The sequence below is a fragment of the Pelobates fuscus genome, chromosome 3 (genome assembly GCF_036172605.1).
Source record: "Pelobates fuscus isolate aPelFus1 chromosome 3, aPelFus1.pri, whole genome shotgun sequence".
NCBI classification, from domain to species: domain Eukaryota; kingdom Metazoa; phylum Chordata; class Amphibia; order Anura; family Pelobatidae; genus Pelobates; species Pelobates fuscus.
In genome coordinates this window covers 50,018,432-50,044,643 of record NC_086319.1, presented here as the reverse complement: position 1 = coordinate 50,044,643, position 26,212 = coordinate 50,018,432, and the positions used below count along the sequence as shown (strand labels likewise).

At 39.2% G+C, this 26,212-nt stretch overlaps 2 protein-coding genes across 3 annotated transcripts in view; both read left to right on the top strand.

The window, feature by feature from the left end:
* Positions 1-12,490, top strand: part of RAB3IP (RAB3A interacting protein) — a 29,420-nt gene extending 16,930 nt beyond the window's left edge. The window contains exons 1-8 of one of the 2 annotated variants that reach the window (XM_063447017.1): positions 34-219; positions 3,079-3,156; positions 3,924-4,124; positions 5,199-5,327; positions 8,844-8,956; positions 10,330-10,429; positions 10,519-10,588; positions 12,081-12,490. In XM_063447017.1, coding sequence (XP_063303087.1) covers positions 3,091-3,156; positions 3,924-4,124; positions 5,199-5,327; positions 8,844-8,956; positions 10,330-10,429; positions 10,519-10,588; positions 12,081-12,163 — 762 coding nt within the window. In that variant the 5' untranslated portion in view covers positions 34-219; positions 3,079-3,090 and the 3' untranslated portion in view covers positions 12,164-12,490. Of the gene's footprint in view, positions 1-33; positions 220-3,078; positions 3,157-3,923; positions 4,125-5,198; positions 5,328-8,843; positions 8,957-10,329; positions 10,430-10,518; positions 10,589-12,080 lie in introns of those variants that run through there. The other variant, XM_063447016.1, reaches the window with a different exon arrangement.
* Positions 12,491-21,134: 8,644 nt separating this feature from the next.
* The window catches only part of MYRFL (myelin regulatory factor like), a 161,560-nt gene continuing 156,482 nt past the window's right edge, over positions 21,135-26,212 (top strand). Inside the window, exon 1 of the mRNA XM_063447015.1 lies at positions 21,135-21,461. Coding sequence (XP_063303085.1) covers positions 21,407-21,461 — 55 coding nt within the window. The 5' untranslated portion in view covers positions 21,135-21,406. The remainder of the gene's footprint in view (positions 21,462-26,212) is intronic.

Here is a 26,212-nt window from a genome sequence, read left to right as displayed (position 1 = left end):
TTCCATTTCCCATAGCCATAGATTGTAGATCACTAGCAGTGAGAGCTACAAATGAGATTTTCTTGACCTTGACGAAATGCTTATGTACACAAAGCTTAGCAGTAACTTGCCAGTGTGCGTATAATCTTCATATTTGATAAGTTAACTATGTAGAGGTTATTTTAGAGGTATGATGACAAGTTTTTGATAACAGACTATGATCGAAACAACGCAGTGAGGGTGAGTGCTTCTTTTTCCAATTTTATTTATAAATAGGTTCTTGTTTTACAGTTAGAACTTTTATGGTAATGTTGAACACTGCTTTATTTGTCTGTGTAATAACTACATTCGGAATATATTTGAGCAGTCTTTCTGTATAGGCTAAGTGCTATTAGTTATTAAATAGTGTCCACTCTTTTATTGTAATATGCATTGAATTTATAAAGTAAGGTAATTGGGGTTATTCACTAAAGTGTGAATTGTCAAGAATCCAAAGTGAATTTCAAAATGTAAGCCAAAAATGTGAAACTGGAAAAAATCTTCAAAGTGCTGTGGTTTCAGTTCGGCTGTTTCTGGTCTAAAATGTCACTTCTATGAGTTTGCATTGAATTCCTGATAGTTATTGAATAACGCTGAATATAATAAGAATTATGATGAATTGGCAAACAAATTGCATTTGCTCTCTTATTGTATTTGACTTTTTTTTAATGTAATGGACTATTTCCATGTTGAATTTATGCCATAATCATTATCAGCATTTTCCTTCGGTGTTGGGGATGAGTTTATGTCCTCTGCCCCACATCCAGTATAAGAGGATGAGAGCGAGCGGAGCTTGTTTTTACCACTTAATGTACCTCCAGCTAGTTAGACCGTAGAGGGACGTTATTGCCTGCCCCGTGCAAACCTAGTGCCTGCTTTAACCAGGCATTCGCCAAACTTTCAGACAGCTGAAATTAAGCTCCTCCAAGAGCAAGGGAGACAAAGGGCTTCATTACAAATTAAGTCAGTGTATGGTAATTGCATGACATTAAATGGGAACAGGGAACCATTTTAATTTTGAATGATTTAGATACCAGGGTTACTTATATTTATCTATATTTGAAATGCAATCTTCCCTAATAGTGGCAAAGTCCACATGGCACCCCTCTTTATGTGTGCGTTCCCACTTTCAAATGAAGGGTTCCATAATTCCCTCTGCATTTAAATGCATTAGCTTCCCATTCATAAAAAACAAGTTGTGTGTGTGTGTGTGTGTGTGCGCATGTATGTACCGTATTTTTCGGACCATAAGGCGCACTTCAAATCCTTTCATTTTCTCAAAAATAGACGGTGCGCCTTATAATGCGGTGCGCCTAATGTATGGTTGTGCTCTCTGTCCTAGAACCGATTTTATGTGGTACACTGCGCTCAAAAATCTCATGTCAAAAAGTCAACATGTTTTAGCACGGCCTTGGTAAGCTACGAAGCTGCACTGCTTGCAGGGCCGGACTGGCCCACCAGGATACCGGGAAATTTCCCGGTGGGCCGCATTAAGCTGGGACTGGGCTGTCAGCCCTAATGATTATTATAATAAATCCTCCCCTCGGACTGTGCCAGCCTTTCAGTCCGAGGGGAGGGAGGAGCTGGGGGCTGGTGTGGCTGCCAGCAGCTGCAGGGAGACCTGTCAGTCTCCCTGCACAGTCTCCAATAATTTTGTTTTGTTTCATTTAATGCGTGCGCCTTATAACCCGGTGCGCCTTATGTATGAAAATAAACCCGTTAGCAGTCGATCAATGATATTGCGCCTTATAACCCGGTGCGTCTTATGGTCCGAAAAATACGGTATACACACTGCTGAAATATATCCCATAAACTCCATAATAGTATCTGCAGATAGGAAAAAGAGGTGCATTCAGGTGTTTATTTTTGTATATATTTTTTTCTCTCTATTTTTGATCCCTTTTCTGAGATCATATTGCGTTCTGATGCACAGCTAGGTATTGGCACAGACGTTGAACGTGTGCTGTTCCAGGAATCCCTGTGTTTAGCTGAAAACTGCCAGCACACCCTGAGGTCTAAGTGGATTTACTTTGGATAATGTGTGAATCATGACAGTTGTAGTTTTAAAAATATTTAATCTTCCTAATCAGCTTAGCTGAGGTTGCTTTGTTTCTAAGCGCCCATTTAGATATATCTGTTCGGGTGCCAAAAATGATTATGTACATAGTCCATAACACTCTACATTTGTACAGTGTAGATAAGAAACAAGTGATCGACAGACAAAATAATGTTGACTGTTAAAAAGAGTGACGAGATCTGTTCATACAAGACTACAATCTTCTCCCCATCCTTTAAGGGCAATGGAACAATTTTGGTTATCTTAAAAATGTATTCTGGTCCTGTTTTCCATGTTGTTCAGTGTTTAGAATGTTTATGCTTATTGAGTTCAGTGTGCCACTCAGCCATCTTAAAGCTCTCTCTAGTGTCCTTTTACTGTTGGTAGTATAAATAATAGTGTTGTATGAGATTCATTTGCTGAGGTTACATTGCATGTTTACTTTTGTTAATTTCTTGGCTATAAACATTCTGCAATACTGTCATTTCATATTGTTAAAATCTAGATGCATTAGAAGTACAGTATGCAAATAGATTTATACCATACGTAGAAAACCGGGTGAGTTGCTGATTCATCGCTTTTAGGCAAACAATCACTTTATAATGGTAAGACAACTACTTTAAGTAAACCACAGACTTAAGGTGTTGTCGACATGCAAGTTAATCGTAGGGAATGAAAGAGAAACTGCCATTTGTGTGTGTGTATTTTTTCACTTTAAATCCTTATAGTAAAATGCATTTAAGTGCTGCCTTGTAGGCAAGTAAACGAACACTTACCTTAGGAAAATAAACCTTATAAGCGAGTTCTACCTTTCTAATTCTTCTTTTATTATTCCTAAATGGCAGTTTTGTGCAATTTTAAACTTATTGAGTTCATGAATTGGGTCTGCTTTGATGTAGACTTCCTACATATTTAATTATTAAAATTGACGTTGTATATTCTTGCTCATGCTGACATTTTCAAAACTTGCTGATCACATTTTTTAAAATTATTTTTCCACCCAGGAAGCACACAAAATGGTCCGAGAGGCAAATGTTAAGCAGGCAGCAGCTGAGAAACAGTTGAAGGAAGCACAGGGGAAGGTATGTAGTAAAATCTACAGGTTACGGTATTTTGATATATTGTGATTTTATTTGTAACCAGAGTAAATCTAGTAGGTTTCCCGTATTAATTACAATAAGTTAACAGGAGCAGGAAAATGAATCGCAGTGTTTGTTAAACAGCATTAACAGCTATTGACACATTTCCTTTTCTTCTTTCCATTTATCGGAACTAGCACTCCTCCTCCACTTATAGTGACAACACAATGGCATATACCATTTTGCACATTGCACTTACATTTCCAATCCATTGTAACTCCACAGGACACCAAACAAGTTTTACAGTTGTTAACGTGAAATTTCCTCTTTATATCTGGACGAGGCAGGTGTGAGTTGTACGGTCTTGCATACAAACCAGGTGTTACTTCATTACCAGTATTTATCATCTTCTAATAGCTATATAAAGTCCACCTGCTCAGTCATTGAATGTCATTAAAGGATGGAAAGTGGAACTTTCAGCAAGGGTGGTGATTGGGCTAGGGCTGTTGGTGTCTCATTATTTTAGTCAACCCTTTTCAAATGCATTGTTCTAGAATCTGGTTTGGTACCTGCATATTAATGACATAACGACTACGTCCCCAAGTCATTTTTTGATTTTGCGAACTTTCAGGTTTGAGACTAAAATCTAAATAGGCCTTTCACGGTTTTTGCAGGTCTGTAAGCGTGAGTTGTGTTGTGTTTTTTTAATTCATTAATTAATTTTAAATTTATTTTATTTTTTTTCTAACATTTTTCCGTTTGTTTTCTAGATTGATGTGTTACAGGCTGAGGTAGCAGCGCTAAAAACTCTTCTGTCCACCTCCCCAACATCTCCTTCAAAAGATTCTCAGCCAGGTGGAAAGATTCCATTCAAGAAGGGCCATGCAAGGAACAAAAGTACAAGCAGTGCGATGGGGGCTTCCTCCTTGGACCTCAGTGTAGTGCAGCCAATTGTCAAGAAAAGCAAGGAGGTAATTGAAAAAGTGTATGCTGACCCTTCACAAGCGACCTTGATCATTTAACAAACAAAAAAATTACTTTACAGTAAAAGAGTGTATTAATTGTATTATTTCATGAATGTATATTATTTTTCTATTTTAGGAAGAGAAGTCTTGGTTAGCGAACTTTGCTTTTGAGAAACATTAACATAGATTGTTATAAATCGGTATCTATCTATTTTGCCATCTGTCTAAGCTATCCTCTCTTATTTTGACCCAAGATGGGTATAATTTATTCTTTAATATTTTCCAGAAAAAAAAATTTCATGCAGGATGTCGTCTATTTTTTCCCCCTCTCTCTGTATCCTGTACAGCAGTATACGGACTTGGCTCAGCTCTGACATTAAAGAAACACTATATCGTTAGGAATACAAACCTGTCTTTGTCCATAGTGGTATTAAGCTCCACCACCATTTACCATAATATTTTTAAAAAATAAGGGGTTTCTTTTTTTGCTCACATCTGCGCCTCCCGCAATGTCACAGAGGAGGCATGGGGTCACAGGAGAGCATTGGGGACTTAAAGCACCATGCCTGTCGTGTGCACATTCAATCTTCCCCATAGGACAGCATTGAATCATTGCTTTTCTATGAGGTTATTCACATCACGTGACAGAGTTTTACTTGGCCAGTGCAGCAGAGGCGACTCTCTAGTAGCTGTCAGTATGACACACTAGAGGTGAACTTAACCCTAGAATGTAAACATTGCAGTTTTTAAAAAGACATGGTCTGTTGAGCTGAAGTTGTCTGGATGACTATAGTGACCCTTTTAAAAAGCTGAGTAAGTCCTGAACCAGCTGCAAAATGCACTGTGCTTGTTTGTTCCCACCTATTTTTTGTATCCATTGTTGAAATTAGGAAAACATTTTAAAAAGATGAGTCTAATTTCATCTAATTTCTAGCTTTTCTGATGTTTGTTCTCAAAGGTTGTCTGAATATTACTCCGTACAAGGCAAGCAGACAAACTGCGTCCATCATCACGTTAAATATTTAAGGCTTTATTTATTTAAGCCAATTATTATGTCATACCTCCTATTTTCTTTGTTAGATTGATCCAACATTATATAATGAATTCAAAGCATGGAGAGAAGATCCTTTGATGGCCAGAACTTGTCCGTTTTTAGAAAGGATATATCAGGAGGACATCTGTCCATGTTTGGCTTTCCCCAAACGTGAGGTAAAGCATTTTAATGTTTTTTTTTCTCTCTTGCATCACATTACAGTTGGGACATAGTTTTGAAATCCCCAAGTTTTATCACCCACCCCTTCACATAAGCAAAGAAGATGCTTAATGAGAACCAGGTATACAGTATCTCCACATCTCATCAAGGTTCCAAGTAGTCATTCAAAATATCTCTTTACACCACAGGTCATGTTAACACTCCGATGTAGTGATTCCCCTCCAGATCTTTACTGCATACTTAACTACCAACAAAGTACCCTTATTAAATCAGATAACAAATTAACTACTATTTAGAAGCAAAATATTTTTGAATGGGATTCGTAGGCAAACTTCACATCAGTGTTAATTTTGCTGACAAATTTAAATTTAGTTTTAGTCAGTCTTTTGACTAAAAAGCCAATTTAGTTTGTCATATTTTAGTCATCTGAATTGTTTGTTTTAGTCGACTAAATCTAAAAATGTTGTCAACTAAAATTGTTAGTCGACAAAATTAACACTGCTTCACATAGCATGCATTTTATCTCAGATGGAGTCCTAGTAAATACACAGACAATGTAAAGTATAATTTGATCTATTACAAGATAAAGTACTCTAACAGAAGAACACAAAGTGCCCAACAATACTTTTGACATGTGAAGAGGAATTTCACGGTATATATCCCTCCAAAGGGAAAATCCGCATCTAACAGATGGTGTGGATATAATATATTCTTGTAGTGTTCGGACGGCTTACTATTTTAGTAAAACGCAAATGACCTCAAAGAGCTAAACATGCCTTTACAATGTCTTGGTTTATTTCACAAGCATTATATCAATCAAATATAGCTTGACCATCTTCAGTTTGTTCCTGGCATTGTGATTTATTCTTAAATATTAACTGGTTAAAAAGACCAAAGCAGGTCTTTGGTCTTAAAGTTTCACGTTATTATGACAACAATGTCCATGTGTGATGTCCTATTTATTTGGTGTTGGACGGTTTCCATAAGGCTGCTAATATTAAATATGCAGATCATTTCCTGCATGATCCAAATTCCGATAGTTGGAATGTAAGTGGTATAAAACTATTGGCAAACTGACTCTCTCTTTTTAGAGTTCTTTGAAAGTGCATTTTAACAGGTATTTGATTAGAGAATGAAGAAAAAAATAAAATAAAAATCGGTTATCTGAATTTTCCTGGTAGTTGAAAAATTTATATCGGACCATGACCAAGTGAATCCAAATCCATTCACATAGGTAATGTTGGTTACCAATAGGGGGCATAGATAGGGCAGGGCCAGACTTGTTTTGTAACAAGTTAAAAAAAAAAAAAAAAAAAAAAAACGTATCAAGTACTGAAACAATATCATTCTATATCAAATAAGCTTTTCATAATGATGCTTTAATGTTGCGCTAGTAGATATATAGTAGAGGAGAGGCTACACAGAGGCTAGCAAATTTTATAAAAGGCATGGATGTAACCATCATTGCCGTCGGTCTATCCCTAGAGATAATTTCATTGCTCTGAAAGCACATAATGCAGTGCAGTCCTCCACAGGTTTGAGAGGATTTATATATTTTAGCTTATCTAATGCAGTTGAAATCAGGTGATGGACTTGAGCCCAGAAGGGGGTTAGTTTAGGACAGTACCACCAGGATAGACTGGAAGATCACATCATTCCACATCCCTTCCACACAAAAAATAATCAGGAGACCAATATATTTTAAATAAGCAACCAGGCTTTCAGTATCTTCTGCAGTATGATTTTGACAGCTTGCTTTATAAGGAAGTAAGAAAATTATTTTCAATGGTACAGACCCTTGTATATGATACACTAGAATTCCATCGACTTCAATTTAGAGATCTCTGCTTTTACCTAAACCTTATTGATTACAGCGCTGGGGGAGCCCCAAATGTACGATACCACACACACACGATTGGTTCACAAAGAACTGCCTAAGATTTTAGTACGTAGCAACATAAAAAAATTGTATTCATGTCTGGGGGCGCGATGTAACTTTGTACCAATCAAAGGTTAACATATTTTCAAAGTACTACATTTTGCTGGGAAAACAAAGTATGAACAATGTCCGGGAAATGTTAGTAAAGCATAAATCAAAGAAAGGGGCTATCGCCTAAACATGGTTATATCAAAAGGTAAAATAAATCAATTCCATCACTTACTTACCTTTTAAAACCAATTTGGATATTCTCAAAAAGCAAATTTGACCGCACTTCCATTTGACCACCATTTAGTTAGCAGTTAAATCAGTCAGCTTGTTACGCAAGTTTACTAATTTTGTCTTTTGAAATTGTTGAGTACTGGGTATGCATTTTTTTCCGTTCTCTTTTCTTTCTTGTAAAAGGAATATGTGGCTGCAATTTGTTTTAAAATTCAGGTGAAATTCTGCTGGACCTATTTTAAATGAATCTCATCGCTGCAATGAGGTCATTTTGCCAACAGCAATTACTTATTTGGCTCTGTTTGGTTGACAGTGACTAAAATAGCAGACATATAGCTTCCACAATGAAGGCCATTGAGCCGTATGAAAGTGACAAAATATGCTATAATGTTTTGTAAATATCTTTTTACTCAAGATTATTATTATTTTTTTGGCATACATAGAATAGGTAGGTGTATGGCGAGACACCCAGGTCTTGAATATGATGCATAACGTTTGACATAATGAGACACGCAGATCTCCAACTGAACCATTACAAATGTGACTCGCTGGTAGCAAAATAAGTGTGGGAGCGGTTTCATTTAGAATTCAGTACACTCACATTCTACTAAACTCAATATTAACGTGCATATTGTCCCTTAGATTGCTGCATGACATACTCTAAAATAAATACCGCTGTGTTTAATCCAGTGACCTAGGGTGTTGGTCATCATGTTATTTGTGAATGCGTGAAGTCTATTCAAATCCAAAGCGTGAGAGATAGTTGCATAGAGTTTGGGTAATAATATTTGCGAATTAGCCGTTTGTGTTGTCTTTTTATTGTTTTCGTTTTGAAAGTAAGGTCGGTGGGGATCTTTAGAGTAGAACTAAATGTCCCGTAGGTCTAAGAGTACTGAAAGGTGTACCTTTGGGATTGTAGGGGAAGATATTGCAACTATACGAAATCTGATACAAGCTCTACATTAGGACTGAGACAGATATTTCATCGCTGGCTAGTGTCCCGGATATATGCTATTATCTAAGTACTTCGTAGAATACCCTACAGAGTGAAATTAAACTAAAAAATATCTTCCCATTCGTTCCTTCCTCATCAATGCTCAAGCAGAATTGTTTTGATGATTGTTCCTTCAAGAGGAAACTTAATATCCTGGCTTTTCGCAGTGTGGAGTCTTTATAAAAAGGGAGGTTTGGCTTCACAGTCTGTGTGGAAGCACAGAAAGGTATCTGGAAAGTTTCATGTGTCATGCAAATAACTGTAGATTGCGCTGTACCCGCCAAGGTTACGAGACATAAAATAAATACCCGCCTCCTCTCCTCTGCTGGTGGTGTTAAATGTTTTGTATTCCCTCAGTTGGCAGACGCTGTCCTGGAGGCCGTGGAGAATAATACACTGAGCATTGAACCTGCTGGTCTGCAACCTGCTCGATTCGTGAAGGCATCAGCTGTTGAATGTGGTGGATCAAAGTAAGCAAGGGACAGATGTTTATATGCAGTTTGGTCAGCAAATGTAACATGTTTTAGATGCACAGTGAAGTTGGGACAAGACAAGTTAATCACATGGCTACATTTCTAACTTTCTATTAGTTGGTGTGCACTCTATTAACCCTTTAAGGCAGTTTGCTGGTTTTGTACTTAAAGGAACACTGCAGTGTTAGGAATACTTATCTGTATTGCTAACGCTTCATGATCAATTAGGTTCCTCCTCCCGTTTAAAATAATAGAAAAAAAAATAGACTAATCACTCCCTTTCCTCCAGCACCGAGTCTCCCTCGTCTCAAACTGCAAACTCTTCCTCTGATTGCGTTGTGATGACGGGCAAGGAGTATTGGGGAAAGTGGGCGCATGCACGCCGCTCGACACAATGCGCTTGCGTTTCTTCCATGGAGGATCAATTTATTTAATGAATCTCAAAGACTGACCGTAACTGCATTTGTGCATGACATCACATTGGAAAGTAAGTTTCCCGGCTCTCAAACCCCAAGAGTTTATTGGGTAGTATGGAGGGGCAGGACTGCAGACACTATACTATATTTACATTTTTTTTTCTAAAAGTGCAAAGCTTTAATGTTATGTGATTTCAGAATTTGGTATGTTTTTGTCTAAGTTTAATAGCCGTCACAGAAAATTGCCACAAAAATTTACAATTATATAAAGTACACATCACGCGTTATTTAGCCAAGGGTATTTTGACACTTTATTTACAAAGCCATTTAACTGCCGATCTCTGTCAAATACTGTAGTAAATTTTCAGATTTTTAACAAGGTATTTTTAATGTGCATTTCATAAACCCGATGTGTGCTACTCCTATACAAAACACCTCTTGTGTCCCGCTACATCGTCTGAGTATAACAGTACCTGCAATGTATGTATTTGCCTCTATCCTAGTGCCATATAGGAGACCTGACCATTTCAGTTTCTATAGTTGGTGTTTGAGCCTGTGTCTCATTTTGTGGCATTATAGCAGTTTGACTGTTCAAATTACCCTATAAAGGCCTACTGTTTGTGAAAGTAGACACTCCAGGGTATCTCTTATGGTTACTGTAGTGTTTCTTAATGTGCTGCCATTTTTTTTTTTATCCCCAAAAGTTTTTTTTCTTTTTTTTCTTTTTGCAGTCCCCCCCTTCCCCCCCCCACCCCAAAAAGAATAAATAAATCTGATATGTGCTATTGTGAAACCGTCCCTGGTGGTTAAAGTTTAATTAGGCTTAATAATTCCATCATGCATCCTTAATGGCAGGAATTATGCTTCCCATATCTCATATCAGTGAGTTTTCGTATGTCAGGCACGTTGAGGGACTCTAAAGTATTTTTTTATTAATATTTTGTTATTTTTTAGGAAATGTGCTCTCAGCGGACAAACAAAAAACTGTAAACACCGAATCAAGCTTGGAGACTCCAGCAATTATTATTATATTTCCCCATGTTGTAGATATAGGGTGAGTAATAGAATCTTTCAATGCTTTGTCCTTGTCTTTTACGTTGTGTTTACATTTAATGACGGCATTTCACTGTGTGTGTTCTGCAGATTACCTCTGTTTGTAATTTCTTCACGTATATCCGATATATCCATCAAGGACTTGTAAAGCAACAGGACGGTAAGTGTAAGGAGATCATGTTGTTTGGTTCTTTTGCACTTTTTTTGTGTCTTCCTAAATACTATTTAAATATTTTCAGTGTCAGATTTATATTATTAATAATCTGCTAAATTATCTAATTTATCAATCTGCTCCAAGATCCATTAGGCAGTTTGGTGCCGGTAACTTACATTCATCATGCCAGGTAATATTGGGTAAGATGAAGGTAATCTTCTTGCGCATAGTGCAAGTAGTACTGTGGATAATTCTGCCATTTAATGGGATCCCTCCGTAAAACTCTGTGCTCTAGCACACGCTAGCAGAAGATGCCCATAGATCCAATGGAGGTGCATGCGACCGTTCAGGTAAGTATATGTTATGTTCGATTCTTACCCTGGGCTGCTGCATACCAAGTGGAGGTGTTACCTTCAAGAATCTTCGCAACATATGCAGGTTTTCTAAAAACTGCAAAAAATTCTGTTCCATTTAAAGTTTTTTTTTTTGTGTACATTATTTAAAGAAACGGAAATTGTAAATTAACCCCTTAAGTACCAAACTTCTGGAATAAAAGGGAATCATGACATGTCATGTGTCCTTAAGGGGTTAAAGGGACACTTTAGTCACCCAGACCTCTTCAGCTCAATGAAGGGGTCTGGGTGCCAGGTCCCTCAGATTTTAACCCTTCACATGTAAGCATAACAGTTTCAGAGAAACTGCTATGTTTACATTTGGCGTTAATCCAGCCTCTAGTGGCTGTGACGCTGGAGTCGAATTTCCCCTCCATCGCGCACAGCGTCCATAGGAAAGCATTGAGAAATCGCGCATGCACATTCAGCTCCAGTGACGTCGGACAGGAAGAGAGGTCACCAGCGCTGAGGGAGCCCGGCGCTGGATTAAGGTAAGTGGCTGAAGGGGTTTTAACCCCTTCAGCACCACGGAGGGGGGCCCTGGGGGGGTGTGACCCTTTAGGATTGAAACCTACCAAAAATAGTGGGACGTGGACCGGTCTGAAGGTGAGGCTATAATTATATAAGGAGGTGGGAGTTATTGTTGTCTCCTACCCATTGGCGATGGGTGCATAATTTGCATAATGTTCGACAGTGAAAGCTTTGATTTTAATACGAACACCAACTGCATCTGGGTGATTGCTGCAGGTTCACGCGAGCCGATCATATTTGGCTTTAGCAAATGAGGATTGACATTTCACTTGAATTCAGTTGTTTACACACAAAATCTGGTGTTTAGTGAATATCCCTGTATGATTTTCTCCTGCCTGTGACTAGCCTACTGCTGTGAGAAACAAAGCACTTTCTTTTAACAACAAATATTCTATTTCTTTTTCTGTTTAACTGATTAATATTACAGGCTATATGGCGCATGCATTTCTATTTTTTTAAATTTAATAAATAAAAAAAATGAGTATGTAGGCAGTATTGTGAAAACAGAGTCATTGAGTATGTACATTGAGTTAACATTTTTCTTTTTTCTTTCTTTTTATATTTTTTTTCTTTAGTTGAACAGATGTTCTGGGAGATTATGCAACTAAGAAAAGAAATGTCGCGGGCAAAACTTGGCTTTTTCAAAGATGACCTTTAATAAACACAAAAGAATGAAATACACCTGGAATTCAATTTTCTTACTCTAGGCCAGTGGAAGGCACATTACAGCACAGTGTGTGTGTGTGTGTGCGTGTGTTACATGTCCCTGCCAGTGAAGTGACTCTGTATTGAAAACATTTTTATTTTTAATTTTTTTCTCTGTACTTTGCAAATTGCACTACTGAGAAATAATGTGATATCTTATGAAAATCCTATGTGCGCTTGCAAGAGACTATTTGCTGCTCAGATACTGACCATCAGCTGCAGGCGTCCTCATCTGTAAACTGTTGCAAATTCTAAGAAATAAATGGTAGTTTGAAGGACACTGTGAGTTTATTTATTTTACTTTTAAGCTGTGTTTGTCTGTTTAATGACACTGCGCTGGTGTGTATGTAAAGGCTGTTCTAATTCTTAATCAGATTCTTAGAGGTGATTGAAGAAAAATAATTTGAATTTTTGAAGACTGTATCATACTTATGATGCCTACGTTTTTAGTTCATTGAGAGCGAGATTCAATCACTATTTCTTATCTATTCAGTACTTCTCTGTTTTAGCTTATATGTACAAAATGAGTCAAGTTAAATTCAAAGAATATTAAAATAGAAAGTTTATGAAGTCTGCGCAGGAAATTGAAGAATAGAAGTGGTAAATGATGAATAACTATATTGTTGGTAGAAAATAGAACATGTAAAAAATTACCAGCTCTGCTTCTTGTGTTACAATTCTATATTTTATAGATCATTAATCATTGTAGAGTGCAATATACAATGGTAATGTAATCTCGATTTTTTTTATTTTTATTTTTTTTTTGCAAACACTTACAAAAGAAAAAGATTTGTTTCCTTTACACGTTTCTTAAAATTACATAACCAAATTCAAAGGATTGTACATTGTCCTTTGTCTTGTATTTCAGATAATGTCGTGATCACACTTGGGGGGGAAAAAAAGACCATACTTTTATTATTTAATCTTTATTAACGTACAAGCAATATAAATGAATAAATCATTTCTGTTGTATGTAAGCAAGAAAAATGAAAATACCTAAGTACAGTACACAAGATATTTACTTGCATTTTCCATTTTTGCACTTGGCAGCCATTCCTTTATCAAAGATAAAAAAAAAAATTGGGAATGCAAAGTGGACAGAAGCTATGGTGCAGTAGCTATCACCTTGCCAATAACGCTGTTTTTATAAAAAAAATTTGTTTGTTTCGCAGTATAAGTGCAGATTGCGAACTGGTTCATAATAAGGCAAGTGGTTGCCCACGCAGGGGCTTAAGCAGTAACATTCAGTAAGATGAACAGTCGCCTGCGCATAGGCTTAATTGTCAGCATATAGGGCGAAATGCAGATTATCGCCTGCGCAGAAGCATATTGGATCAAAACATATAGGCGTATTCGAACTTTGCATGAATATACTTACAAGCATTACAGCAAAAATTGCAAAGATTATGCTTGTGCGATTACATATATCTAACGCAGTAATAAGCGTATGAGTAATAGTTGTGGAGCGCAGTTTATGCGAGGCTGTAAATGGTGCGTTGCACTAAAAACCATATCTAAACTCATAATAACAATTTCAATGCTGGTGGTAAACATAGCACTTTAACGTTCGCTTAGCCCGGGTAGTAGTCGCATCAGGTCTGCATGAAAGTCAAGCCGTATACAGTTTATCATTACAGTATTATTGAAGGCAGTCATAATGCTGGTAAGAGCAAGTATTCAAAAATTTGCCTACACAGAGGCTCATTACGCTAGCGTATGACCACCATTTTTGCGAATTGAATGGAAACCTTAAATAACATTCATTAAGATCAAATAATATAAACTTAACGATATCTAATGTAGTCACCACGTAAACCCGTCTTTTATCATATTCAGTTTTAGGCCAAGGTGCACGCACCTATGCAGATGTTCAGTATATAATGCCTCAATCCGGTGTATACTCTTGCCAAATACACTGTAAATGTGAAAAGCTAAAACACGCCCAGACCACATTAGTTGCGCACGGGCTCAAATAATTGCTTAAACGTATGGTGTGGTAAGCATATGTGGCAAGGGTATTGCTCCAGTCAGGCAATAGTAAATCATGCTGTGTGTGTCTGAGGGTGCTGGGTGCTGTGTGTGTCTGGGGTGCTGTGTGTGTCTGGGGGTGCTGTGTGTGTCTGGGGGTGCTGTGTGTGTCTGGGGGTGCTGTGTGTGTCTGGGGGTGCTGTGTGTGTCTGGGTGCTGTGTGTGTCTGGGGGTGCTGTGTGTGTGGGTGTGAATGTATTTTTATTTAAATATATATTTTTTTAGTAATAAAAAAAAAATGTTTTATACCCCACCCCCTCCCTTCTTACCTTTAGCCTGGGAGCCGTTCTGCCTGGGAGGGGGGGGGGGGGGGGAGCCGTTCTGCCTGGGGGGGGACCATGCTTCTTTCCCTGGTGATCCAGTGGTGAGAGTGAACTCTAACCTGCAGGCTAGAGTTCACTCTCGCGAGATCTGAGCGTTGCCGTGGTTACCGCGGCAACGCTCAGAATCCCGCGAGAGGACCCGGCGGAGCTGCTGGATAGAGCTCCGCCGGTCCTCTCCTCCCTCCCTCCCTCACACCCCAGCTGGCGGCCGCATGTAACAAGGTCTCTGGGCCGGTGAGGGAGATCTTTGACACAACAGGGCCGGCGCTCGGATAGCGCTGGCCCCGCAGCGGCCGGCCGGGGAGATCCTGTGATCTCCCCTGCCGGCCTCGGCCCCACGGCCATTGCGGCCCACCGGGCATTTGCCCGGTATGCCCGATGGCCAGTCCGGGCATGAACAAGAGCATGGACCAGCACCTTTGCCTAATGTGTTACACCAAACCACCAGCTTTAGCTGAAAGACTCCTGGCAAAGCTTAGTGTAAACAACACAGGTGACCGTTTTTGGTGTGCATTGTTAGTATCCCTCGATTGTGGACGATTTATTTTAAGTAGTTTGACCATCCAAATTGTTATACTGTTAGAATGCAAAACAAACGCTATCTGTTCTGGTCATATGGACCAGTAGATGGCAGTATGACATCTGCTCTAAACCTTGAAGATCATGTCTGCTTTACTTGTAGAAACAAAATTAACAACATATTAATTAAAATGTGTGCGTGTGTGTATATATTATCTATCTATCTAAATCTATGTATAAATAAAATATCCTCCTATCTGACTTGAATACTTCAGAAAATTAAAAATGCCATCAATAACCTTACCTGTAATCTAGCACAAAGATAGACTCATCTTCTAAGCCCGATACTCCTTTAAAGTAGTCCTCCACATTGATGACTTTTGTCTAAAATGATGCTTCATAGACAACCATTGCAAGTTGATGGTGCGTGCACAGCAATTGTTGCAATCTGCTAATCTAATGCTTCTCTAGTTAGGGACAGCATCTATGCCCCAAAATTCCTTAAGATGTAGACTTTGGAGAGTATCCCTTATTTTTCTTAAATGACTCGAAATCGTGACAACATTTGTCAATGCTTTACTGTACATGGTAAAGCTGAGAGATGATAGGACCATGTGTCACTGTATGAGCATCAGTCAACAAGATCTTATATAACCATGGTTTGTGGTAAGACACATTTGAAGAGGATTTGTCATCAAAAATAATATCTGCAATATCATATAGCTTTTTAAAAAAACTAAATTTGAAAAAAAAAAGCATAGGTGACTGTTAAAAAATAGCAAGAAGCGCCTCTAGTGGCTGTCGGGTAGACTACCGCTGGAGGCAGTCTTAACCCTGCAATATAAACCCTGCTGTTTCTCTAAAACTGCAATGTTTTACAGGACAGGAACACTGCACCCAGACCACTTTAATGAGATGAAGTGCTCTGGGTGCCTATAGTGTCCCTTTAATAATTTCAAAGTATTTTTGGACACTTATAAAGTGACTTCAAACAGCCTTTAATAAGACTGAGCAGGTGAGTTTCTAGGACTTGTAAACATCAGAGTATCCAGAAGAGCTAAAGTGCATTCCATGCCATGCAGGTAATCTGTAAGGAATGTAGCCTTGGAGCTATCAGCCAATGTGTGACCTTATTTACGTGTGAGATAAAAAGTAATTGAAGTCAACATAGTCATATATCAAAGTAAAGCACAGTAAACTATATTTGTCACTTCACATTACAATTTGAATATGTGGTGGCATTGAGAGTGAATATTGCGGTAGATTCCATGTGTGAATTGTCATCATTTGTGATATTGATCCAGATTCTGTGAAGCATACTCATTTAAATGTTCCTCCTCTTGTGACTTATTAGACGCGATGTGGCCTGTGATATGTGCAGCAGCCAGGACTTATGTTCCTTATATTACTTTCCTAGTGGGAGCAGTAGGATATCAGATTGAATGGTTCATTCGTAGGACCCCAAAACAGATTGAGGAAGAACAAAGTATCTTGGAAAGGAGAGAAGATATATAATATTTTTTCCAAGTTTACATTTCGGCCTTTATACACAATTCTTAGTTTTCCTAAAAACAAACTTGTTATTAACATGTAAGTTAAGAAAAGCACAATCACACACATTCATTAAAATGTTAGCTATGGCTTGAATTAATAAAAAACATACAATACTGCTGAGAAAGGTTAGGTTAAAATCTAATAACACCAGGGGGGCGGGGCCTGGGCTTCATGGCGGCTGGACGTGCATCGTGGGAGCTCCGAGCTCAATTTGCTTATCGAGACGAATTAAAAGCACTCCAGCCAGCCTGAACACACAGAAACACAAGAAGACTGAATCGACTTACCCCAGAAGCCAGCCGAGGTGCCCCGGGTCTGCCGCCCGTGGGTGCACGGGACGACTGGAGTGAGGCCTAGTAGTATCGCCGGACGGGTGAGGCGGCCGATCCCCTGCTCTGCGCGACCTAGTGCCCTCCCAAACGTACAACACAGCCCTGCTCCCCCCCTCGGACCGGTGGGGGAGATCCCGGTCCGCCCCAGCTTGTACCAAAACCGGTGGGGGTTAACCCGGTCCCCACTGAACTGACCTGCCCCTATTGCAAGCGCCAAACGCCCGATCGGCGAACAACGCACCCCACAAGATGGCGGACGAAAATGCCACTAAGGTGCAGGGCCGACAATGGACCCAAGGCAAGCAACCACACCGCATTGAGCAACAGCCTGAAGAAAACTATCGGTGCCCCATAGAGCGATTCCTGCAGAGGTTTGATGAGCACCTCCAGCACTTCTGGGAAGCTCTTGAAAATCACAGAGCCAGATCGCCACCCCAAACAACGGTGGACGTACAGAGGGGTGAGAGTCGGGGGAAGAAGGGAGCCCCCTCGGGCCTAGCCAATACCCGCACATCGACACCTCCTACAGGCCTACCCGGGCTGAGGGCCATCAGGGGTGTAACCCCAAGACATCGGCCACACCGACGGAGGGCACCCCGCCGCAGGCGGCGGAACACCATCAGAGCCCCCCGCCATAGGCGGCGGAACACCATCAGAGCCCCCCGCCACTCCCGTTCCAGGGGGGGCCCGGCCCATCAAGGTTCCCGGGTCCGTGGACCGGAGATGTCGGCCCATATGCAGGCCCGGGGCTACAGGGAGCAACCTCACCGCCCCCAATGTGCCACCACCTCTGACTGTTACCGGGCAGAAGAAACCACGGAGCCCAGAGAGAGCATGATGCTACTCGGAACCATGTACAGTAGGCGCAGCGGAACACCCTCTGGAGGACCCAACAGATACTCCCAGGTGGTACCCAGACGGGGGGTAGGGTGAAGAGCCTCAGCAAAAGAAACAGCCTGTATACCTGCCGCCGACCGCCTGCTACCCCAAGGGACTACCAGAAACCAACTGATACCCAAGCCCTAGAGGAGGCAACCCAAGACCCACTAGGACTATCTCATGTACTTTCGAGCATATCCTGACTAATGATACATGTTGCATACTACTTGCCTGCTTAATCCTACTCAGTAGTCAGTTGTACACAGCGACTAGGTCATATAGTGACTACCTAACATGTTCCAATATGTTGTCTTGAACGAGTACCTGTGACCAACGTACTGCCAGGACTTGGGCAAATGCAGTTGACCGTTGCATAGTTAAGCTTACTTTATTTACAGTTAATCCTTGGAAATATTGATGAGCCTTTCGCCATTGTTTGTAGTGTACAGTCGATCACCCAGGGACACTCATACACGTTTACCACTCAGCCATCCATCAGTTAATCATACAATAATGTAAAGCCTAGCCAGCTACCAAGCTTAGTCAGCATGCATACTACAGGGTCTAGCGAATATGTCACTGCTGATCTGTACGTCCTGTTAACTCATCTAAACCAAACGAGAACATAAGCTGTCGAAATATCGATCCTATTACTTTAAATATGTAGCTGATAACACTGTTAAGCTGGAATGTACCTACATATTTAGATTTAATTAATTCTCATAACTAGTCTAGCAACGACAAGCAACGGTATTTTTCTTTGTTTTACATTTGTTTTCAACTGGTTTAACTCATTTAACTCTTGATGATACAATCGCTTAGTTAAAACTACCTTGATAACTGTTTCTCTATGCGTGCTATTAACCTATTGAAAAGTTTGCATAATATAAAATATAAAATGAGGCTGTCATTAGAAGGAGATGTACTACTGTGTTAAAGCAATCCCACTCTGTACAAAGCTGTGCATCCCCTCCTCTTTATTCTGTACCCCATTTAACTCCTGCCTCAATAAAAGAAAGATTGACCAAAAAAAAAAAAAAAAAATCTAATAACACCAAAACCTTGTTTCCCAATGTGGGCAGGGCTTTATTGCTTATAGGAAGTAAGGTAATATATCACAGATATTTATCCCATACATATTTATACTGGTGTTACTATAGGTCAGCTTAACATGTTCCTATTTTTACAGGTGATGTAGAGTAGGGCATCATTTAATGTGTAAAAAGGGACACCTCAAATTCAATAACATTCCATTACTGTTGGGGTTATGGTGCCAGGAAGCTATGGGTACAGTCTGTGTTTTCAGGGTTCAGAGCCTGTCTAAACAAAAAAACTAAATGTACACAATCGGGATCCTATTAAGGAGGACACCCCTCCCACAAGTGCGAGATATACTAGGGCAGGGGGGAGCAGTGCAAACAGTGGTGGAACTCTTCCTCAATAAGATCCACACGCTACTCAGCTCACTGACAAGAATGCAGATCACTCATTACGTTTCATCACAGAAACCTTGTATAACCAGGGACATGACAGACTTTGAAAATATGTGCCTACAAGATTCAATGGATCCCAAACGCATTTCAGCAAACTATAACATGTTAGTGACGATTCCACATCTCCTGAATGCAATTGGTAATGCCAATTTACTAGCGGCAAACACGCAAACCTCCGCTTAGACCTGGGGTAGGCAACCTTTGGCACTTCAGATGTTGTGGACTACATCCCCCATAATGCTCTTACACCCATAATGCTGGCAAAGAATCCTGGGAGGTGAAAAACATCCAAAACATCTGCAGTGACGAAGGTTGCATATGCCTTACTTAGACAATGGATAGACAAGGTGGAGGACATCAGAATATATAAGGACCTGAAAGCAACTTCTGTCTGTTATAGAGAGAGATATACCAAGCGATGGTACTACTGGCTAGAGTTTATGTCCTTGGCTGACTTCACTAATTTCCTAACTGATTAACAAGTGGATGGCTTCCCCATCCTGGACTCCTTCCCCCTGCCTACCTGCCTCTCCCCCCACTTTTATTCTCCTGTTCTCTTTCTCTGTGTACTTGTCCTCTTGCTAACTCCCCACCCCTCCCCCTTCATCCCCACACCTTGAGTTGCGCGGCCAACTCCTGATGTATCTTTGGATTGGCACGCCCACAACCCCTGTTTGGGGCAGTTTGAGATGGTTGTAGTGAAGTATAAAACACCACCTTCTGACTACTTGACTCTAAAATGACTGGACACTAAATCAGTCCATTTCCAGTCTGAAGTCTTTTGGGAGATTGGTGTAGGCGGAACGGGGAGAGAAAACTACTGAATTTGCAAGCAAAACAGTATATCTGATCTTCCTACTTATTTGGGAAGTGTTCCATGCTAATAGTTTACTATGGTGTTTCATATACCCAAATAGCTCACTGTTCAGGGCTATTATACTCCTGTTTCCTATTATTGCTAGATTGCAAGGATAAGTTAATGTCTCTTTGCCATAGTGATCCTTAGCCATAACGAGTTGAGATGGAGTTTTTGTTTCTAAATTTACAGATTTTGTTGGGTTTTGAAGCTATGTATTCTTTCTTTTACCTATCCCATAGTTTTGTATGGGATAGAAAATCCCCTGAAGGTGCTTTCTATTAGTGAGGGTGAGGATGTTCAATTGTATGTCAAGAAATGGTTTGAGGTTGCTAACTCTGTTTTACTGGACAGTTTTTCCTAGTAATGATGGTCATCGTAGCACATTTGCCATTGACCATGTATAATCTCTCGGATTCCATCTGCTGATACAATATTGCTGCCTCATGTCATGTGTGCATGATAATTTATTGATATGTGATTTGTATTCCTTATTTAAAAAAAAAAAAAAAAAAAAAACATCATCAATCTCTTGGCTAGCAGTTTTTGTTTTTTCTTAGCAACCGAGTTAAGTTCTCATGAAGTTCCTCAGTTATTAAAGAACAAAAACAAATAAAAAAAATCCCTACTTATTTTCTACAGAACAATATGTAATGGCTGTAAGGATTTCATCAATATCCACGTACATTACATTTGATGGACTTTCCAAGAGACATTTGTTGTTTTGCGTAAAAATATAAGACATTTTATGACGTTTCAGTTATCCTTGCGGAGGCGTAGAAACACATATGCATACATGGTAAAAAATATATTTTCTGCATGGAAGGACAAATGTTAGATAAGAAATTCATGTTTATTACTTTAGTGTCTACGCATGAGCTGTGAGGATCACAGAGACCAAAGGTCCTTAGAACCAGGAAGGGATGGCCAATTCAGGATTTTCTACTTTCAGTGATACAAAAAATTCTGTATTTTAAACAAATATATAAAAAAAAAACGATGCTCCCAATATCAAAGTAAAAGGATGATCGTCAAGCAGTGAATGGTTTATTAAGAAGACAGGACTTTGGAAGCGTTATCTGCCCAGCTGTATAGCAGTACAAGTATGCATCACGGATGTTCAACTGAGAAACATGAGCTAGCAATCATGGAACTGTAGCTAAAACTTGCAATTTCAGATTTTCTTTCCGAAGACCACTAGAAAAATTTGTCATGGATCGGTTGGATGTAATAGGGGAAAATGAAGCCTTACAACAATTCTTTGAAGGTATGTATTCAGTATTTTACGCCTTTTGAGCTAGTTATAGTTTATAACATGTTTAAGAAGTCTTCTCTTCTGATATGTTATCTATATGAATTTTTTTTTTAAAGTGTACTTATGTTAAAATTAGATTATTACATATATTTAAACAAAACATTTGTATGCATGGGGTTTTGGGAAAACATGAGACAAGTCTACTAGGATGCTTGGGTTTTAAGAGACTTACCATCAGTAAGTAACTGTATAAATGTAAAAATAGATTATTAACGAATAGTAAAAAGCACGCTTCAAACTGTTTTATTTTAAATTAAGGCACAAAAATATAAGAAGAGAGAAAATCTTTTTTTTTTTTTTTTTAGTAGTCTTGAAAAACAAAAACTTCATGTTATGTGATAATTTTGGAGTGCGGTATTCTATTATTTTAAATAAGACAATTACCATGGTGCATAGCTGGCCTAAAAGGGCACTGACAAAAAAACACCATAACATCTGCTCATTGCACTTGTTATGGTAAAAAAAAGTCTAACTTTTTAATTCCTTTCTCCTTGCACACAGAAAAAATAATTTACAAGACTGCCCCTTCCATTTCTGATATCACAGGAAGAATGCATACTTCCTTCTTTGCCACTTTCTTGTACAAACTGTGCATGCCAAATGTGTTCATGCAAGTCCCTATTGCCTCTCCTATTTCTGGTTCTTGACCGTAATAGGCTGCTAGTTTATTTAGTAGATCTACTCTTACTATATAATGAATGAAAACGTTTGGCTGGACATGAACTACATATCCTATAAACGCCAACCTTTTTACTGCTTTAACTTGCCTGTGACTGCAGCATTTAGAGGAAGTTACCAAGTTTCTTTTAATATTTTATGTTTTTTTTTCTAAATGTCTACATTAATACAACATCTATATATTTTATAATATTTAATACATAACATATATATACAGCACCAATAATGCATTAATAAATGATGCACATAGCTTCCATCTTGGAGTGTCCCTTTAAAAGACTGGATACATCTATAAATTATTGGCTTACTTGTGCCGCAATCAAACCATTTATATTTTTATTTGTTGCTTAGCTTGCATTTCAGTTAACCCTAAAATAACATTTTATACATAATATATTTTGTGGAGGCTTTTAAATATTATTAATTATCCCCCCAAAACATACCCTTAAATGTTTTCCCCTAATACATTATATATTGTTGATCTGTTTGAGACTAGTTAATTATTTTATTACTAGACCAGTGCAAAATGTTGTGTGAGTCAGTTCGTCCGAATCATATTTCCTTTTAATCGACACACGAATGAATCGACCCATATGGCATTGAATAAGACTCCACAGGTAAATCCCAGATGAATCGATTCATTCGGGGTGTAAAAGGAAATTGATTTGCACAAACCATCCCAAAGAGATTTTTGCACACTTCTATTTATTATCATTATCCTACATGGAATAACTCATCATATTGTTTCATATATGCTATTAAGGGGGGAATGTGACTTAGAGTTCACATGTAGATTGGTTACTTTTTCCTTTTTTCAATAGAATTTTATTTTTGCATTATATGCAACGGGGTAAAGAAAGGAAGAGGGGGGACATACAATTGGGAGTAAACCACACAAATTACAATTTACAGTCTGCAGATGATGTGGGGGTAGGTACATTCTTAATTGCATTAAAGATATACAATTAATCCGTTTCATTATTTATCTTGAATCAGTTCGTAGAAATATGGTCACTAAAAGATAGTTGTTTTTTTACATTTATTTATCTTTTATTATACCTGATGTGTCTTTCACCAAATTGAGGTAGCCTGAAATCAGTATCCCAAGAGAAGGAGGGACGTGGGGGAGGGGTAGGGTACAAACTAGGGAGGAGAGGAAAGAATCAAAAGTAAAAATAAAGTGAACTAACAGAGGATGTCCATTGGACTTGTGACATGTATGAGGATAGTACAGTAATAGTTAAGGGTGACCGTGTCCACTAAATAAAGCGGAAAATACCAGAATGAACTTGGTGTGTATATGGTGATCTTGTCACCAAACTACTACTTTTTCAACTGACTGTACTGACAGCTTGTTGGATAACCCGCACTTAGAGATCTCTGAACTAATGATCTCGCTTTACACCATAGGGATTAACGATATAGGACTAAGGACATAGGAGCTGGTTTGCTGACAGAGCTCTCCTCTAAAACTCTGTCTAGATTCAGCGTTTTCCACACTGCTTTGTTTCTTCTACCCCTCATCTCTCTGTCCTTTCGATTTATCTCCTTTTGGCAATATTAGACATATTAGCTTTTTCACAACTGGAAGCTGATTATTGATTGCACCATAGGAACTTTTTGGAGTTATTAGGGGTAACTTGGGTCCTGTTTTTCCCTGGGTTGCCTATTAGGGGAAGGCATATATGATTTTGCTGTCTTCTGGCTATAACAAATTACAGATAGGCTGATTATCCTTGGGGGATTTTTTCTCTGCAATCACTTCTTTAGCATCTGCAACTATGATCAGATGTTTAATATAAACCATATACTAGTTGCATTTGTGTGATACATTGTTGCAGTTTCCTCTACATAAGGATTATGCCTTACTGTTTTGCCAGTTTAACTTACAGTCCTTTTTCTCTTTTTTAATCCTCACGATTTGGGGTGACAGTGTATGTTTTATGTATTTAGAAAATATATTCTTGTTTCATTAAAGTTTTCTTATTTTTTAGTTTTAACTGTTTGATATTTGTCCTGGGGGTAGTGGGTGTGAGGTGAAGTACCCCGTATCTACGAGGAGCTTCCCTCATCACCTTTCTTTTTGACTGTAAATGGAATGAGTTGGAGCAAGGCAGAGAACATGTCTCCACTAAGAAGATTCCATGTTCCCAAGCCAACAAAATATGTCTAAATGTATGGCTCATTGGTGATCATCTCCAACCCCACCTTGAGGTATAAACGTTATGTTGTTACATCTCTACAGATGATGGTTTGGAGAGGTAGACAATGTCCTGTGACTCATTTATGTTTGCATCCCTGTAGTCCAACCAAGGCTGCCAAGACTCTAAAACTTGTAAGGAACAAGTCACTGTGTCAGAAGACATTTGTTTGTAAATATAGTATTGGTGGATTTTGTTAATGAGTTCTGTGTGTGGGACAGGCAATCTGCTTCCAAGACGAAGCAGTAAGGTTGCAGGCTGTGAGTATGATATGAGACGCCAATTGTTTAGAGGCGAACGGTGATAAGAAGGGAACAGGAGAAAGAGGTATGTGATAATGGAGACTGGGATGTCTAGGATGTGCAATTTTTGAAAGAGTGAATGGACCACTCTGGTGGCATAGCCACCAGAAATGAGTCATGTTACCTTCTTCTATGCCACATCGTCCAAAACATTTTGGTTACCCCGTGTATATTTAATGTAGACGATTAGGTGTAAGGTACCATCAATATATTAGTTTTTTATGTGCCACAATGTGGGAGTAGCAGGATGTTAAGCCTTTAAGTGCAGTGAGCGTTTTATGCCACTATGTACTATCAAGAATTGGTGTACATTCTGCTGCACATTGTGACATAAATTTGAAGTCTTTCTTTGACACGGCATCTACGAGAGCATTGTAGTTTAGTGATAGGGTTTTGGGCTTTAACTGCGTTTTTTTGGATCTTTTATATAGCAGTAGTGGGTTGCTCTTAGGAGCGGATACCAAGTCTCCTGGGAAGTGTACCCAGCTAGATAATATGCTCTTCAATTTTATGTAAGAAAAGACATATCCCTTGTCATATAGGTCTCCTATGTGGGAGATGCCTTATTTGCCCACAGGTTAATCATTTTGTGTAATCCTTGGGTAATCTCAATTGATCCGATATGTGTATTGTTTCTTGCGTAGTAATGATAGAGAGCTCTGTCATTCTCCATATCCACCCATTGTAAGGTGCCTATGGGTGCCACCTCCAAAAGGAAGGCTTTGTAATAACCCATCACATTAGGCAGATCAAGGCCGCCTTCTTTAGTTCGGACTTGTAAGAGGGAGGCAGATAGTTGCTGTATCTGAAGGAAGGCAAGATAGATTGTATTTGTTTTCATAAAGAGGGAGAGATAGATAGTGGTAGCATTCTTAAAATATATAGGATTTTTGGGATGGTCATCATCTTTACTGTGTTAATTTTCCCAAGCCAACTAAACTAAACATTTTTAGGTAGGGAGGGAAGAAATAATACAGGCACAATTACCACTACAGTTCTGTGTAGTGGTTATGGTGCCAGGAGTGCCTGGACCCCCTCTTAGAGTAAGTAGTCAAACCATTTAAAAACAGTGTGACAACTTACCTGGGGTCTTCTTGGATATGGGGATGTAGTAGGGCATAGGAGCAGTGGCATGTGTGTGAGTGGTGTGAATGGTGCAGTGTGAGTGTGTGAGGGGCCAGTGTATGTCAATGGTGGTGCAGTGTATGTGTGATGGGTGCAGTTTGTGTGTGTGAGGGGTGCAGTGTGTGTGTATGGGGGGAGTGTGTGTGGGGCAGTGTTTGCATGAGTCGTGTAGTGTGTGTATGGGGGGAAGGGTGTGGGTGGGGCAGTTTGTGTGTATGAGGGGTAGTGTTTGTTGAAGCATTGGTGGCAGACTAATGCACATGTGCAGCAATTGCTATACTGTGTCAATCAGCATCTGCACAGGCAGAATGCATCTCTATGGGAAACTTTTGGCGTCTTCATGCTGAATATGAAGATGTCGAATGCTGTTCCTGCTAAGATTGCAGAAACACACCAA